This window comes from Eriocheir sinensis, chromosome 27 (assembly GCF_024679095.1).
Source record: "Eriocheir sinensis breed Jianghai 21 chromosome 27, ASM2467909v1, whole genome shotgun sequence".
NCBI lineage: Eukaryota > Metazoa > Arthropoda > Malacostraca > Decapoda > Varunidae > Eriocheir > Eriocheir sinensis.
The window spans coordinates 8,756,870-8,776,143 of record NC_066535.1 but is presented as its reverse complement, the minus strand read 5'-3'; the positions used below and the strand labels follow the sequence as shown (position 1 = coordinate 8,776,143).

Genomic DNA, 19,274 nt, shown 5'->3' with positions numbered 1-19,274 from the left:
AAACGAAAAGAAAAAGAAATACCAACTACGTCTTAGAGGAAGGAGGGATGGAATGTGGGGACTCAACACCCACACCCAGGTAGTACAGGCCGTAAATGATAATCTTAAAATAATGAAATGTTTTGTGCAGAGCTTCGGAATGTTGGCACCTGGAGGTGTTACGGTAAGTGTAATCCAAAAGTATCGACGTGAATTCTTTCTGCGTTACTACTAACCTACTGGTGCGCTCTCTCTCTCTCTCTCTCTCTCTCTCTCTCTCTCTCTCTCTCTCTCTCTCTCTCTCTCTCTCAAATTATATACATATACACACAAGAAAACGAACACTTTGCATGACTAACTATATTTTGATGTTGTATTTACTTTAGTCTTTAGTGTGTGTGTGTGTGTGTGTTTGAAAGATGAGTGGAAACACACACACACACACACACACACACACACACACACACACACACACACACACACACACACACACACATGCAGATAACATCAAGAACCAAGATAACATACAAAAAAGTCACAGATAGGTTACGGTGACATTGCTGATAATGACATATTCCAGGTTCACTTTTCCTCATACAGCGTAATACAATGTCAAGGAGGAGGCCACGTGTGGGACCTACATACATACATACATTACATACATATATCATACACACATACAGCTCTTAAAAAAAAAAAATCAGAAAGGGACCGACACCCACCTAACCTAACCTGCCTTAACGTTACCTAACCTAATCTAACCAAACCTTACCTGATCTTACCTTATCTAACCTAACCTTTCCTACCCCGACCTTACCTAACTAACTAAAAAAAACGTATCAGCGAGAGACCGACAATTACCAAACCTAACCTACCTTAACGTTACCTAACCTAATCTACCCAAACCTTACCTGATCTTACCTTATCTAACCTTTCCTACCCCGGCCTTACCTAACTAACTAAAAAAAACGTATCAGCGAGAGACCGACAATTACCTAACCTAACCTACCCTAACGTTACCTACCCTAATCTAACCAAACCTTACCTGATCTTACCTTATCTAACCTAACCTTTCCTACCCCGACCTGGCCTAACTAACTAAAAAAAAAAACGTATCAGCGAGAGGCCGACACCTACCTAACCTAATCTACTCTAACGTTGCCTAACATAATATAACCTAACCTTACTTACCCTACCCTAACCTAACAAACTATCAGAATTATATCAGCGAGGGACCGACATATACCGTACCTAACCAAACCTCTACCTTACCAGAACAAACATTGCCTAACCTAACCTCAGGCAGCACCAATCTATCGCCAAGGTGGACACGAGTGGGATCTACATGCACGCAAACAGATCATAAGTGCCTGTATCAGAAAGGGACCGATATTTTCTACCTAACCCAATCTAACCTAACTTCTGCTTCACCTAAACTAATCAAACCTCAACTCTATTTAGGAGCAGTAAGTAGCGGGCTTTTTTTTCATTATTGTTTTTTATGCCCTTGCGCTGTCTCCTCTGCTGTCAAAAAATTAAAAAAAAAAAAAAAATTAAAAAAAAAAAAAAACATGCAGCCCCAATCCAGCGTCAAAGAGGTGGACATGTGATGCCTCTTCTAAAAACTTAATAGTCCATTGGATCCGTATAGCAGAGGGCGGCCGACATCCTCTATCTAACCTCACCTAATCTTGCAGCAACTACTCCGCGTCACGGGGGAGGACACGTGGGGGCTTTACATAACGCTGATAACATTAAATGGCGTGCTTTAAAGATTCGCTTTATACACATGAATACAAGGAGACTACAAATGATCAACCGGTTTCCACAAGGCAGCCCCTGAGAACCAGTTATTACTCTCTGCTCTCCACACCGATAAATTTATCTACGTACCCTTCACTGGAACGTTCTATCTGCAGTAACGACGCAATCACCTCTATCTTATTTGTCCACGCACTCTCGTCTTATCTTCTTGAGCCTGAATTCAGCCCGATCTTTACCCATTACTGCGTGATCTATATATATATTTTTTCGGTGTGAGTTCTTTAACAATAACTTTTCTTAGCTCGTTGTTCAACATGCTGGGTCATCCACAAAGCTGCGTGGTGTAACGTCTGCTGATAAGCAAGTGTTCTCTGAATTTGTTCGCCACAGGAACCAAGTATTTCCGTTGGAGATAATAATGGCGAGTCAGTGTCGGAAACGTATGTCAAGCTACCTACGCAATGCTTTGACACAACTCCTCGTGACAGTCATTTAGCGTATGACATGTACCGTACCCTACAACTCATTAAAAAAAATGGGGGGGGAAGACAGGATCGGTTGACGTTTTATATATATCTATTTTTTTTAGAGTAGTTCACCTTCATATACCAAACAGGACAGGACTGCTCTTTTTTTCTATGATATTAATGTTTGTTTAACGGGCCTACCTACCTGCCACGCGCAGCTATAGCGTATGAAGTTGAACTCAACTTTACCTTTACCTTGACCGGCCTACCTAATCTAACCATATGATTTTGACTCTAAGGGCCAATTCCACTGTCCAACACAGACCAACTCCGTCCAAAAATGTAATGAAAAGCCAAACTAGCAACATAACTTAATAAAAACTAATACGACGTTTAAAAGAAAAACTTCCTAATACGTTTAAAACATCCGCCGTAAGTATGCATGATTCTCATCCTCTTTGGGCAGCAATACGAAACACATCAAATAAGGGCAACCACTTAATAGTTTCCCCACGACTTCTTTTTTTCTCTTGACAGTTTGTACCCATGTTCACGATTATAGAGTTGCTGGGGGGGGTTAGCTCCGGGTTCAAGACCGGATCCCCTTCCTGACGTCACGGGAAGGCGCTGAGACTCGAAACGCCTTTAATAAGATACAAGCAACATGAGATACTGCAACAAACCTAACTTGAAAACAGACAAGAAGTAGAATAGCTGAAAAAAAGTTGAATAGACGCAGAATACCTAAATGAAACAGAACAGATAAAACAGTAGAATAGATAAACAAGTAGAATGGACAAAAAAAGTAGAATTGATAAAAAAAATATTGGAAGTAAAACAGAAGAAAAAGTAGAATAGAAATAGAACAGATGAAAAAGAAGTTATTAGACTAGAAATAGAAAATAAAAAAAGAAGTACAGACATAAAAGTTGAACTGATTAAAAAGTAGAATAGAATAGATGAAACAGAAGTAGAATTGAAGAAAACGGATGAAAATGGAAACTCAAAACTCCACAAACTTTAATAGAAAGGAATTTACAGTTAAAAATAAGTAGCATGTTATTCATCTGTCGAGTCATTTAAGATTTTCGTTTTTTCTCAGCTTGCAAGATATCATGATCTTTTGTCATCGTACTTTATACATGTAATTTTATTTTTATTTATTTGTATTTATTATGTTCTTACTGCGCTGTTTTCGTCTTTATTCCTTCTTGTGTTATGCACGTGACAAGATGTGCAAAGAGGGCAAAATATACCACTGGACTTTAAAAGATTTAGTTAGAAAAAAAACGATAACAAGAACATTGGCGCCTATATTACAAGCTCTCTCTTCTTCGGCCATTCCCTTGACATCAACTCCGATAATATACCTATGGACTTTAAGAGTCAGCTATATACTGAACTGTAACCGGAACATTTGCACCTTTATTACAAATCCCCTTTCCTCGGCCATTCCCTTGACATCAGTTCCAGCATCACTTTACTACGCGCTTTCTAGTTTCTACGAACCAATTTGTTAACGGGTAAACTTTTTCTTCTTTAGACCTCGGGCGCTTTTTATCGCCGCTTAGGTCTCTGCTCCTTCATCTACGGTTCTAGCCAAGGAGTTAATTTCCTCTTGACAGTAATGGTACGGCGCGAGTATGCCCCCAGACAAAGTAACTGGAAATGAAATGTGTGGAATTCAATAGAGGCAAGAAACAGGTTCGAGGTCGTTGTATTTTGAGTTGACGATGATGATAATGATAATAATAAAAAAGATGATGATGATGATGATAATAATAACAATAGACACCTTTAAGCAATATGGCCATAAGACGTATTTTGCACAAGTTTACGGTGAAACCAAGAGAGAGAGAGAGAGAGAGAGAGAGAGAGAGAGAGAGAGAGAGAGAGAGAGAGAGAAAGGCGGATCTGGATGAGTCATATGGCTGGGAACTAGAATATGACAAAGGCAGACGTAATAATAAAACCCGACAACACGCAATAACAAGCAAAAAGAGTAGAGAAAGTGGACTGAGAGGGAAGTTTCCGGTGAGTCAGAGAGAAATAAAAAAAAAGGAGTAGCTGCAACAAACAGCATTACGAAAAAAGAAATATCGTCACCCTCATAAAATAATCGCCTAAGTCATTTTTCAGAGATTTTCAGGTTTTTGTCAACATCAATTTTTCAACATGTGACGCTCATTTTTGTATAGTTGCCTTGATCATTCAGGGTTTGAGTGTTCTAGAATTGGCCTTTTCATTCCTGCCTAAATCTTAATACAAATGAGATAGTGACATTTCTTGTACGATTTCCTGGAAAGTAGAAAATAATGACTTAGGCGCTTTGTTTACAAAGGTGACGATATTCATGTTTTTTCCCTCTTCTCACAAAACAAAAACAAACCAATGAAAGTGATACATAAATACACGTGCTAAACATATGTATTAAGACAAGGAGGAATATTATGTTTCTGGGCAAGTGGGAGGAAGATAATCTTTAAAAACTGATGATAATATAAGCCCTGTATTAAGTTGGGGTGATTATACTATTCCAATTAGGTGCTTAGCTGAACGTTTTTTTGTTTGTTTTTTTTGTTTACAGTAATGGAAGCAGTTCAAGGGCAAAGATAAATGAGAGAGAAAAAGTCAACCAATTGCTGCACCTACAAAAGACAGTAGATATAGAAGAGTGGCCAAAAGAGCGGTCAATTTCGGGTGGTGAGAGAGAGAGAGAGAGAGAGAGAGAGAGAGAGAGAGAGAGAGAGAGAGAATGGTGAACACTTAACAGGAAACATGTGCGAGGCTGCCATCTCTTGAAAGACCAGTTTGAGACCTGTGACCAAATCCTTCTTATCCCTCATCCTTCGCTTCCTTCTTCTACAGTTACGGATTACCCATTCTTACTCTTCTTACTCTCCTCTCCTTGTCTCATTCATCCTAACACAGCTAACAATGCTTACAAACGCGGAAAACAACCAAAACTACCCAACAAATAAATTCAAGCATCAATGACTTTTTACCGTTTTCTCCTTCCTTTATTCCTCCTCCTTTCCCTTCCTCCTTCTCTCCTCTCCTCTTCCCTGTTCCTTTACCTCCCCTCCAGATGTCCCTCTTCTTCCTTGCACTACTGATAAGAGCTTACAAACACGGAGAATCAACCAAAATGTGCCAAACAAAAAATCATATATAACATCTTTTACTGAAACTAAGAATCTCTCACTCCCACTCATCTTCCTAAATTTACTCACATTTTTCCTATCCTCTCTTCCTGTCACTAATAAAAAAAAAAGGCTCATTCTCCTCCTCATGATCCTTCTTTTGCGTCTTTTCTTCCTATCGTCTCTTCCTTTCATTAATAGATTAGTGCTCGTCCTCGGTCCTCCTCCTCATGATCCTTCTTTTGCTCCTTTTCTTCCTATCGTCTCTTCCTTTCACTAGATTAACGCTCGTCTTCCCCCTCATGATCCTTCTATTACTCCTTTACTTTTTATCATCTCTTCCTTTCACTGTTAGATAAGCGCTAGTTCTCCCCCCCATCATCCTTCTTTAACTCCTTTTTCTTCCTAGCCTCTTTTCCTTCCACTAATAGATATGCGCAATATTAGGTATGCAGCTCAGTACGCCTGTTTGAAAAGACTAAGTTGCTGGGCTTTACGTGGACAATTTTGTGATCCTTGAGACTGTTTTACGCGCCTTCTGCACCTTAAACAGGAAAATCACTCATGAACATCCGGGTTATCTTCTTGGTGGCCTTGGGAACTACGCGTAATGGTCATGAGTCATGGTCGTACGTTTTTAAGAATATGGGCCAAAAACCCGTTGATTATATTTCCGTAGCAGGTCATTTTAAGGGAAGGGGAAGTGTGTGTATGTGTGTGTGTGTGTGTGGCTAAAGGGATTGCTTTGTTTGGGGTATCTGTACGTCTTCTAAGTATGTATGTATGTATGGAAATGGGGCTTGTAGTGACAGAGGAGCTCACTTACCTCCATTACTTTAAGACGCGCGTAGGCCCCTCTCATTACTTGCCTCATAATTATAATCTAGGAGTAGGGAGGTTGGGATCATGTGATTGCGTGACTAGCTAAATGTATCATAACAAAGGACTGAGGAGGCAAATCGTCCCTTGTCCCTTCCCCTCCCTGCACTCCTGATAATGCTCAAACAAAAGCCGTAGAGCTTATACCAAAATTAGCTGAACAGTGAAACCACAAAGCATCAGGGATTCGTTTTTTTGTTTTGTTTTGTTTTTTTCTTTTCCCTGCCCATAAAAAAATCATTCCTCCTCCTCTTCCTCTTCCTTTGTCTCCTTACCCAACATCTCTTATTTTTTCTTCTGCTTACAACCTTGGAAAATAATCATTATCAACCTAACACAGAAATCAAAGCATCCAGAAAATTCGTCCCTGGCTGGATACGAAATTCCTCCTTTCCCTCCTCTTTAATTATCTTCTTCCAGTTCCTCCCTATACTTCTCATAATCCTCACAAACATGAAAAATAAATTAATAAATAAATAACCCAAGCAAGGAAATCTAAGCATCCATAATATTCTTCCCTGGCTCAATGTGAAATCCCTCCTCCTCCACTTCCTCTACTTCTTCCTCTTGCTCTACCTCCTCTCCAAACATCTCTTCACTTCTCTGCTCACAAACACGGAAAAAACAACCAAAATTCACCCAAACAGCGATTAAACCAAAGCATCATAAAATTCTTCCCTGACTCGGTGCAAAATCCCTCCTTCTCCTCTTTCTCTACTTCTTCCTCTTGCTCCACCTCTTCTACATACACCGCTTTTCCTCCCTGTTCTTCTCCTAACGCAAACAAACACATACAATATATAATACAATAATATAATATATAAAATACAACCAGTCACCCAAACTAACGATTAAACCAAAGTATCCATAAAAATTTTCCTTAGCCCAGTGCAAAATCCCTCCATCCTTCTTCTCTTTCTCCTCTTCTTTCCCTTCTTCTTGCTCTACCTCCTCTCCAAACATCTCTTCTGCTCACAAACATGGAAAACGACAAAAAATAACCCAAGCAAGGAAACCAAAGCATCCAAAATTCGTCCATGGCTCAATGCAAAATCCCTCCTTCTCCTCTATCTCTTCTTCTAGTTCCTCCATCTCCTCCCTGTACTTCTCATAACGCTCACAAACACGGAAAAACAAGCAAAATTCACCCAATCAAAGCATCCATAAAATTCGTCCCTGGCTCAATGCAAAACTCCTTCCTTCTCCTCCTCCTCCACTTCCATCTCTTCTCCTCTTTCTCTTTTTCAAGTTCCTCCATCTCCTCTCCTCCCTGTACTTCTCATAACGCTCACAAACACGGAAAAACAAGCAAAATTCACCCAAATCAAAGCATCCATAAAATTCGTCCCTGGTTCAATGCAAAACTCCTTCCTTCTCCTCCTCCTCCTCCATCTCTCCATCTCTCTGCTCCCCTTTACACACACACACACCAGACCAACTTATAGGGTGAAAAATAAAGGAAGGGAGGACGAGTGTATGGCTAAAGGGAGCACAACAACAACAACAGAACAAAGGGCTGACCATGGCAACTCACTAACCTGTCGAAATCAGCTGTGCAAAGGTGGGCAGATCCAGCAGCAGACGACGGCACCAGAGAAATCCCCCCGCAGGCGCCTTTCCAGCACCTACCCGACGGCGTATTTAGTCCCAATAGAGTCTCGATAGTCCGGTTGTGTGAGTGAATGGCAATAAATTAGTCCGTGTTCTGTTGTAAAGCCTCCGTGTGCACTCAGAAGCGACGTGTCAATCCTCTCTTCCTCACTGTCTAACCTGCACTGAGGGTTGGCAGGGGTCGCTGTTCGTAATGCCGTGTTGGTGATAAAGTTGCCACATGCCTCGTTTGTGCATTATTAATTCCCTTCGTTTTCTAGTTTTTTCTTCTTTATAGTCAGAAATGTTGCTGGCTGTTTGTAATGCGTGTATGTTGGTGATGAATTTAATTGCCATATGGTGACTTTTTCCTCGTATGTCCATTATTTTCGTTGTTTTTTTTATTCTTCATATTCCGAAATTTTGGTGGCCTTGCTTTTTCGCATGTTTTTTTTTAGTTTACCTGTTTTCTGTATGCTTGTATTTTGGTAAATGTTATTTTGTCTTATTCTTAAATCTTATGCATGCTTGTTTTTTTTCTCTGGGCTGCATCAGTGAAAATAGTTATAATGCTTACGGTAGCTGTAAGTGTTTTTTGCTTTGGTGGAGTCAGTAAAATATCTAAAGAATCTACCTATCTGTCTGTCTATAGTGATACGCCACCACTGCCATTTCCCCTAAAATTACGTGATATCGTTATCAGCCTTTCTCTGCTTGTGGATGGCGAAACCCTGAATGTCGCTCAGCGTATATCAACTGAAATTGTCTATATTTTATTCTTCGAACAGGAAAACGTAATGGCGTAACAGTAAATATCTTTGATATGTTTTCTCTCCCGACTTGGTAGATATTGTATAGAGGCGCTCTGCTTATTCTGCTATCGATGCAAAGAAATTGATTTATTTAGCTCTACCTTACTATCATGTTATGTAGCTTAATTAACATGCTGCAGATTTCTACCCGGGGATTATTCACGAAAGGGTAGCCTACTAATTTCGAGATGTTGACTGCTTATTTCTGGACAAAATATGATGCTGCTTATTATGGAGATATAGTATTTTTTCTCCGGAAATCACTAAATGATTAACTTTTCAATGCCATTTGTGCACCCGCCGCCGCAGACGCAAAATAGCTCGCAGAAAGGTTCAACTTGGGGGACCCGTGGGAAATCGTTTTTTTTGGGTGGGGAAGCATATTTACACTAATCCAACCGAACTTTACACAACCTAACCTCTAACGGGAGGGCTTCGCTTCCCCCCCCCCCCCGTAACCTCCCTCCTAACCCCCCCCTGGAACCCCTCCACATGTACATCATCCCCATATAGCTAGCTAGAACCAAGGCTTATTACCTGCATAGTCCTTGAACGCCAACCCTAGAGTTGGCGTTCAAGGACTATGCAGGTAAAAGGCCTTGGTTCAGTGTCACGGTGTAAATGCTGATAGGACACAAGGTCATTTCAGCGTTATCCCATGCTTCTACGGACATTATCTAAAGTGTCTGTTCGCCTCTACAAGCCATTATTTAGCGTCTATGTCATAATATAATATAAAAATCCCCATTCAGTTGAGGAAGAAAAAGCTTTTACATTTGCACCAGATAAATGGTCAACCTGCCAATATACTTTACTTATTCTAATTTTATCAAGATGACGCCTTCGGTAAGAAGTTAGTGTTTATGCAAGGGGTGTTACTGTTAGAATCATAAAAAAAAACGATGCATTTTACCCAGTCATTGCACAGAGGCAGACCAACACTCACTGAGCCATTTCAAACTGCATGGGGCAAGAAAAATATTAATGCATACTTTCAAAAGATTTCGTATTAGTACAACCACCAACACTTACTATGCTCTTTTTTAATTTCCTTTTTATTTTTCAGGAGAGAGAGAGAGAGAGAGAGAGAAAAGAGGGCACTCACACAATCCATTCCCAAAACACAAGGGCTAAAACATGGCATATAAAAAGCTACACACACAGGTTTGGATAAATGGGTGAAAGAAAATTGCACACATAATTATATACACTTTCATTTTACCTTGAAAATGCCACAGTACTTTTTACAGCTTATTAACACTCTTGCTTCAGTCAATTTTGGATTTTTAGGATAAATAGGTTTACAAATTGAGTGAAAAGTATCATCCAAAGTTGAACTAAAGCCAAACCATAGAAGTTTTGTTTAATTTCTTGGAGCATGAACTATCAGACTGAAGAAGTACATCAACTCAACCACTCTTTTAGACAATGCCTTTTCTGCAAAACATTTACCCTTTTAAATATACATATAGTAAATAAATACTGACAATATTTTCAAGTAGTACTATTATCATGTTAGCATCTTGTATCATACACTTTCCATAAGTGTACCAAATAAGAATAGAGAAAGTAATTATGTAAAGTATTTCTCAAGAGGTAATACCCATACTAACAAATAAAACGGTCTCCTTAAAAAATGACCATTTCCATCAATATCTCCATCTCCAATGACAAACAGATAGTGAGAAAAATCTGATAAGGTGATAAGGTTCTTCAGTCACAGATGGGTAACCATGCACACACCATTCTGGCCCGTGATGCCATGGTACACTTGCTCAAGCTCGTGGCTTTGTGAGAGTCCAAACCAACTATACTCTCCATATTGGTTAGGTTATCTACTCTTCTGTGTATCATCTTTCTCTCCCTTCTCTTCTCTCTCTTGACAGCTTTGGCCCAAGTGCAAATAGGGTTGCTGTTTCAGGGTTGTGAGGTTTGAATCACTTCATCCTGACTTGTCACTTCTGAGATTTGACTCTTACCCACACAGCTACCATGCCTCTCCGTTAGGTTTTCTCTTTGACACCAGATACTAAAAAAGATTTCCTGCATGTGTTCTCAAAATTCTTACCTTCTACATGAACACCAAACACTATACAAGGAATTTTTATTGCAGTATTTTGTTTGGTTTGGGGGCTTACAAACCCATTGTATTAAACTATGGAACTAGCCCTAGAGGAGACCCCGCCAATTGATTATTTTTCTTATGCTCTCTTCTGTGATACACTTACTCTTGGTGTCAGGAATTCCCTTTGTTATGTGCTACCTAAAATTTGCCACTTGGAGGAACAAATGTATGTGACAGCATCTGGGTGTTGGAATCTCCATTATTGGCCAGTGCCTAAATACTCTATTCATCTATTATGTAATTCTCTGGGTCAATTAAGTGTTAAACAAATGCACTTGATTTAGCAAAGTAAAAAATTGAGGTATGTTACAATCTCTGGGTGTCAAGAATGCTTTTGTGGTCATGTCTAAAACTTATTTTATCTTTTATCCGGCACTATTGTGGTTTATTAGTAGAATATCGGATACATTATTAGTTCAGCAAATGAAAAGGGAACTAGGTGCGTACGTAAGTCTCTGAGTGTCATGGAAAAAAACTGGACAAGGAACAGATTGACCAAGAAAATGTGTGACACAGTACATACACCCATGCATTACGTAACTTATACTTTGGGTAAATATTGTACAATAACAAAAAATAAATAACAATAATGTTTCCTATTTCCAGGAAAACAAATATATATAACAATAAGGATGCTGAAAATTAATCATATAAGCACATTCATGAGTTACCACCTAGCAGATTGATGTTTGTTAATAGTAATGACACCTTTAAACTTGGAGGAAAAAAAATAATAAATAAATAAAATAAAAAGATAACTATTTTTTTTTTTATACCTAGTACCTTTCTTTCACTGCACTCACAATAGCAGGAACAAAACACCTAACAACTAATATCTTTTCAGCATATAAACATTTTACATATATAACTCCTGTTTGAGCTGCCACCTGGAGGCCAACACAAGGCTCTGGTGGCACAGCAATATCACCACAGATATGAGAGGAAAATGTGTATCTATCTAGAGCAGACTTCAGCAGGCATCCTCAGCACCGGATGCCAGCGCCAATGGACATAAAGGTGCCAAAGGTGCCGCCAGACTGGAGCATCACCTTGCCCACGTTATTCATGAGCTCACGCCCTCGCAGCCCATACCTGTGAGATGGATTTGAGATGGTTACAATAGCACAGTGGTGGCTACCTTGGTGCAAAGGGGAGCTGAGGTTGTACCAAGAGAAAAGAACAATTATTAGTTTTATGATTAATGGGATTGTTAAGAGGATTTTTTGGGAGGCTAACTCCTAAGCCTCTCCCCTTTGTGCTACCACTGCAGCAGCACAAAAAAACAAGACTACTTTCACGTATATACTAGATGGGAGGAGGAATAAGCTGATGTGTTATACAGTAAACCCTTGGTACAACGGACCCGCTTTCAACGGATTTCGGATATACCGGACAAGGTCAGAGGGTCAGGAATCCACGAGGACTGACCGAGAAGTTTCCTGAGAAGAGGTTCCTGGCAACTAATCACCAACTCACTGATGAGCACTTGTAACAGATGTTTGTTGGATATATTAGTTATGCATATTTCAAAAGAAAGGAAACACCATTTTTTTCTTTCCATCCATGTCATGACAAAAATGTTCTACCAAGTCATGGCCTTAAAAGAAGATTATTGACTAATATATATATATATATATATATATATATATATATATATATATATATATATATATATATATATATATATATATATATATATATATATATATATATATATATATATATATATATATATATATATATATATATATATATATATATATATATATATATATATATATATATATATATATATATATATATATATATATATATATATATATATATATATATATATATATATATATATATATATATATATATATATATATATATATATATATATATATATATATATATATATATATATATATATATATATATATATATATATATATATATATATATATATATATATATATATATATATATATATATATAGGGAATGGTTTGTATACATTATCACCCACGCAGTTGAAAGTGAGATAAGAAAGTAGTGAAATAAAAATGTACAGAGCGCTAATAAGCATTTATTGTTTATTAGTATATTACATCATGGATGTTTTGAAAAACCTACTTTTCGGACCTATATATATATTTTTTTATAACTAAGTACATGCCAATATTCTACATACCTTAACCTTCATTTTGGTCTTTGATTGAAGTGTCCACCTCAAAAACCAATGAAGTTATGATAATTATATATATATATATATATATATATATATATATATATATATATATATATATATATATATATATATATATATATATATATATATATATATATATATATATGAGAATAGGCAAATCATAAAGATTTCAGTCAATGAATTTTGGAAATGTGTATATTCAGATCAAATTGAATATTATATCTTTTCAAGTCAATATATGAGGTCAGGTCTCATGAGTCAGAATCTTAAGACTTTAAGTGAAGGTCATAAAAGTATACCTAATCAGTATCAGTAATTTTCTGGCAATGGCATTCATGTCAAGTCCTGAGACAGAATCTCAAATCAGCAAAAATGGAGACAAAAACAGATTTCCATTCTCTACATTCCCTAAGTCCTGCCCAGTGTGCTGTGGACTTTTAGATATTCCTGTTTTATCCTAGGTCTGTTTCCATATTGGGAACATTTTAACCTATTACAACTATAACCTTGATACCCTTCATTTTTTTTTTTTTTTTTTTTTAATGTTTTCGCCTATGGGGGCAGTAGGCTTTCTTGATAGGGCCTGATGGTCAGCCCCAGCCTGTTGTGGTGCAGGCAAGTGTTTATAGTGGCACCATCTTGCATTGGCTCATGCGGCCCCTCAGAGCTCATCTTTGATCCTAGAATCTAGAGTCCGGGTTGATAGGTGGTCTTGTGGACAGCACGTGGGTAGTCCAAGGCCACTCGACGGTGGCTGAAAAATCCCAGCTTGTGGCACCAAGTGGGGCGCAAACCCATGTCGTCTAGAACGCAGCGCCATCACGCTATCCACTCAGCCACTGCCTCCCATTGCTAAAATGGTAAATCTCCAAAATGAAATATCATTTAGCTTGAAATCTTACTGTACCTCAGAGCAGTGAAGCCCCCAAAGAGGGCCCCTGTTGCCATGCCCACAGAGAAGCCCATCATGAAGCCCAATTTGACCCTGTCCCAGCAGCTGGGCCCCTGCCCCTGCTGATAGTAGTTTCCTGCTGGCACAGCTGGCATTGTGGCAGTCACGGGTTAGTCCTGGGGAGAGGAAAGTGATTACATATATGATAGAAATCTTACATCCATTATATTCTTCCTACTGGTACATGTTAACAAACTAGCAAAAATATAACTTAATAAGTAATTTGGTGAAACCCAATACGTACTGCAAAACATGCCAGACATCCTGTCTGTTACCACACTTCACAATTTTTTTATGAATATATAAACTAACCACAGTTATTTATAAATGCCTCTTCCATCACACAATCATGGCAAGGATGATCTTAGTTACCCCACCACCAGTGGCAAGCTCTGTATAGGTACTTGTCACAGCTTGAAGAAGCTGAACTTTTGTAGTGAGGGTGATTTTTAATAACTTCTATCTCATTAGTGTCTCATATACGTACATGCAAAATGTATCTTGATAAGAGAGGGGTAAAGAAACTTTACGATGCCAGGGATCCAACCCACAGCAGCGAGATGAGAAGCTGGCACTCTACCCACTCGGCCCTCGGCCAAGTGGAGTTTAGAGTGCTTTCCGCTTTAGGCAGGTAACTACACTTTCTACTCAACACAAAGCTGTCACTACTACAGTTCTCAGTTCTACATGACAATGGTATACAGCATTCTTGGTTCTCCCCAATAGGACTGATATACAATCTCTCCATCAATGTAGGAATGTCATAGCCTTTGGACACAATTCTGGTAATATTTGCTGGGTATTTACAGCAGCTCAGGAATCCCATAGACCATGGACACCAATTTTGGCTGTATGGGCATTTAGCACACCACCCACAAGTTGATGAGACAAGTAAGACCAGAATTGCAGCTTGTGTGTAGGGGAAAAGGGAAACCATAGAACACCTGATAATGGCATGTAGTAGATATGAAGAGGAAGGGCAGGGGCAAATAGCATCCTTGGTGTAGATCATTGGGGAAGAGGAATGGAACAACAGATTGGGGGAGGAAGATGTGGGGAATAAGCACAATGCTAGGACTGTATGGATGTAAAGAAGAAACTGTGAAGAATTTTTTTTTTCTAACACTTCAACCTATGGCGTTAGTGTGTTTTCTTGGTCTTCAGGACACCATGTCTTAGGCCACTCGGCAGTGACTGAAAAATCCTAGCTGTGGCAGTGGGCAAGACTCAAACCTGCATCTTCTTGGTTGCGGAGCTGGCATGCTAACCAGTCAGCCACCGCCTCCCATTTTACAAAAATATTTCTGGAGCAATGTTGAGAAAAGGAAAAAAGAGCACAGCAGTGAAAGAGAAATAAAAAAGGGCATTATTCTTAGTGTTTGCCCATACTCACCCCTCACAACCAAAGTAGGCTAGAAGTGAAACAGAGAAAAAATATAATGGAAAAGCAAAAGACTGTAAGCAAAGTGTACAGAAAAACAGCTCAGTGCATAGTGAAGTATCTACGTGCGAAGAAGAATTAAAGTGGACCTAAGAAGCAATACAAAGCAAACAGGTCAAAAGAAAGTTACTGGGATATTTCTGAAAAAGAAAATCCTCTGTGGTGGGCAAAGAGGTTTCCACAAAGCTTTTGACTTGGATCCTGCCATGATTCAGGATAGGAAATTGACCTGCATGGAGACTTGTATGGGGATTGAATCTTAGGGTGGGCGAGGTGACATGCTCCCCAGTGTATGTCCCCAATGATTGAAGTTCTGTGGCATATTGCTCATTTCTGATATTTTAACTACCAAGTTCATGGTGGTTACTATTCCAACAGCAATTGGTTGCTTTTGACTGCAATGTTACTATTTTAACAGCAATAGGTTACTATCCCTTAGGTAATGGTGGGGTTCTGCTTCTGCCATCTGTTTATGACATTGGAAAGTGGCAGGCTGTGGCCTGCTATGCCATGATGATTTAGGTGTAATAATGAAGTATTACCAAAATAGGGACAACACCTAGCTTCTCATCCTCCCTTTTACGCTGGTACCTGGCGAAAGTGAACTGCGGTAACCCCGATGTCACAAAGGCCATGTCCCGCGGTAAAGGGTTCTTACCCACCACAGCCTCGAGGGCTGAGGCGACGGGGATGAGCACCGGGGCATCGCGCTGCTTAGCATGAATTATCCAACTTTACTATTGTGTCCCTGACCCGCTGCCAGTCTCACGCAGACTCCTATCACCTGCCCTCAATGCAGAGTGGCGTTACAGGTCACAACACACCTGCAGCGAGGAGGAGGCGAGGAGCGGCACGTAGCACACAAACACACACACACGTTCCGTCCTTCAGTGCCTGCACCGTCAAGGCCGCGGCCTGCGTCAGGTAAACACACACTCGGCACACAAGTTATCACAGGGATACAAAGTCACACTCAACCAGTAAAACAGCCCAGAATTACAATAAAAATCAAAATATGACCCAAATTGATATAGTTCCAAATTTATGGATGGGTGAAGTAAACAGTTGGGGGAAACAGGCTCAGAATAAGATTACAGAGATAAACAGCTAAAATGTCCAAAAAGTAAATTTAAGGCTGAATGTAATGAAACAATGAAGAGACGACATACTAAAATAAAACGAGAGTCAAAATGAGAGAGCTATTCAAACACATTTTATAGACTAAAAAGGAACTACTATAAAAATAAAACTTGAGCCAGATATTTGCGTTATCTTTATTTTCCTTTCCCACTTGGTCAGTATGTCCCTATAGAAATCTTTTTGTTCATGCCATTGCATTTTTTTTAAATCATGAAGTATTTGTTGTAGCCTATATAATTATAATGTATGGGTGGCTCCATCCACACCAGTTTGCAAAATTAAAGCGCTAAATCTAAATCAGAGGTTTTGTTTGAAATGGAAAGGAAAAAAAAAAAAAAAATTGACAGTAGAATAATTTTTTTTTTTCCAATCTAGCGGCAAATTTTTTTTATTTTTCTATAATCTGGCGGATTTTTCATGCCATCCTAGCGGATTTGTAAATTTTGAGTTGGCAACACTGATCCACACACACCGGAAATTTGACGGAAAATTTTGGTGCACCTAGAGAGTAGAGACATTCATGCTCCTCCCTTCTCCCTTGTTGTTTTACTTACAACAATATCAATCAATCATGAGTCATTTAGCTTTTTAAAGGATGGCCATGAACAACAAAACCTAGCTTCAGCGTGTGAGAGTAGCAGAAGCAGACAAAAGGATAATAAGTAGCTAGGCTCTATACTAATAATTTGACTGGGTAGCTCATCAAAGCCTTTCAAGGAAACAAATGAAAAGGAGGAATTGTAGGAAATATAGATGGAAAACTTTTTGATGAGGGAAGAGGCAGGGCGGCTCAATACGTGGGTATGGTGCTTGGTAAGCTTGATTTTTTTTTTTTTTTTTTTAGTGAAGTTTAAACAACGACAGTGCTATGTGGAGAGTATTCTGCTTAAAACTTAGGAGTAACCACTCTAGAAATTTATAAATTGTTATAGGTAGCCTATATATATATATATATATATATATATATATATATATATATATATATATATATATATATATATATATATATATATATATATATATATATAATTGATTGATAGTTTATTGTAGCTAAATTTTTTTCATGGAAGACAGACTACACAGTAAAACATGCTAGTCCCTAAAAAATGCAATACCAAAGTAGTGAAACTTACTTCCAAAAGTGTCTTTAAAGATTAAGTTGGTGGACGGAAGAAAACTACCAGTAATGCTCATAGGGGCTCACCGAGAACTTTGATTCTTCCTGTCATATATCAGCCTTTGTTGGGATTACCCTGTCAACAATATTTAGAGAGGATCAGCAGGTTCCTTGGTCCCTCCAGTCATTCAACAGCACTTTTCTGTTTGTATTACATGTACACATTTACATGTAACTACCATTTCTTCATCAATCTCAAACACTTTTAATATCAAAGCACAGTGCAATAGGTAGAGTCGGAAGAGAACAAATACACTGTTACAAAGTTTATAATCCCAGCACAGCGCTACAACACAGCAGGAAATTAAGGCTGAAATGACTTGGGTAGAAGATAGATAATTAAATCAATAGAGTCTGCCTAACTGATAGGATCAAGCAACAAAATGTTAGTTCAAGTGAAAATAGAGTGACATTCAGATAAATAGATATTATAACAAGGCAATACAGATTGAGAGTTAATTATGCATGATTAGGTACTCTTTTTGTACCCAAATTTTTCAGTCTTCTCCTTACTTTACTGTCTATTTTTCATGTCCATGTCTGCTCATAAAGTGGACTCTGCATCTATACCAATTATTTACTTTCCCCTAATGCCCTTTCCTAGATCTCAATAATAATAATAATAATAATAATAATAATAATAATAATAATAATAATAATAATAATAATAATAATAATAATAATAATAATAATAATAATAATAATAATAATAATAATAATAATAATAATAATAATAATAATAATAATAATAATAATAATAATAATAATAATAATAATAATAATAATAAAACACAGTTGCCCTGACTTTTATTCCTGACCAGGATCAGTATTCTCAGACGCTTCCACCTCTCATGTCATATATTTCCAAAGGCTAAAATAGAGTTTAATCGGGTTTTCATGGGTGTTTTTCACGTTTAAGTTACAGAAGAGGGGTCAAACTACCACCAGGCTCATAAATGTACCTCTGGAAATGCCCAATACCCCTTCAAAAACCCTGTCAAATGTGAGTGTGTACGCGGCGAAGCGTTTGAAAATATGGTCCCAGTCCACTTTTGCTTAGACTGGACCACTTCCACCTCTTGGCAGCTGTTGCTTTGGTTGTGCTTTGTCTTCAGGATTGTACTGGTAGAGCCATGATTCATCCCGTGTTACAGTTCTTTGAAGAAATGCAAAGAATCTTCAGCCTGTTTGCTTGAAATTTCCATTGAAAGATTTGTTCTTGTCTGCAAATGATCCAAGAGCAACCGGTTTGGGGGCCATCAAGTGAAAAGTTTTCTCAACTGGAATTTTTCTGTCAGCATTGTTAACCTGGTAGCAGCAGGGATCATGTTTCTTAATGGTCCCTCCAAGCGAGAAAAATGAGAAAAAATCACCCCTCACACAAACCATTTCATAATGAAATGCCAGAATTTTTACTCTTTTACTATACTCCAACACGACCTCTGTGTGTAACGAAACACACGAGAAATTAATCCAGACAAGGAAAGGTTTGCCGGCGCTGGAGATCGAACCCGCAACCAGCGTAACGGGAGAGCCACTCCTTTACCAGTCGGCCAAAGAGGTACCCCCCTGGCTAAGTGGGTTATGGGAGGCTCGCCCATCAGGCAAGTCGT

At 38.5% G+C, this 19,274-nt stretch overlaps 2 protein-coding genes across 4 annotated transcripts in view; both read right to left on the bottom strand.

Annotated features, from left to right (window-relative positions):
• The window catches only part of LOC127004082 (uncharacterized), a 101,845-nt gene extending 93,823 nt beyond the window's left edge, over positions 1–8,022 (bottom strand). For all 3 annotated transcript variants that reach the window (XM_050871401.1, XM_050871403.1, XM_050871402.1), the window contains exon 1: positions 7,771–8,022. The gene's annotated coding sequence lies outside the window, so the exon portion shown is untranslated. The remainder of the gene's footprint in view (positions 1–7,770) is intronic.
• Positions 8,023–9,832: 1,810 nt separating this feature from the next.
• On the bottom strand, positions 9,833–16,417 carry LOC127004081 (reactive oxygen species modulator 1-like). The gene is made up of 3 exons (XM_050871400.1): positions 16,169–16,417; positions 13,859–14,019; positions 9,833–11,851 (listed from the first exon to the last, which is right to left on the bottom strand). The coding sequence occupies exons 2-3, from the start codon at positions 13,996–13,998 to the stop codon at positions 11,743–11,745; spliced, it is 249 nt and encodes an 82-aa protein (XP_050727357.1). The 5' UTR covers positions 13,999–14,019; positions 16,169–16,417; the 3' UTR covers positions 9,833–11,742.
• Positions 16,418–19,274: the final 2,857 nt, after the last annotated feature.

Bases quoted from the DNA above. Each gene is read 5' to 3' on its own strand.
- LOC127004081 (XM_050871400.1), bottom strand. From the start codon at position 13,998: ATGCCAGCTGTGCCAGCAGGAAACTACTATCAGCAGGGGCAGGGGCCC. The intron at 11,852-13,858 runs GTACAGTAAGAT...TCCATCTCACAG, and splicing joins GGGGGCTTCACTGCTCTGAG to GTATGGGCTGCGAGGGCGTG.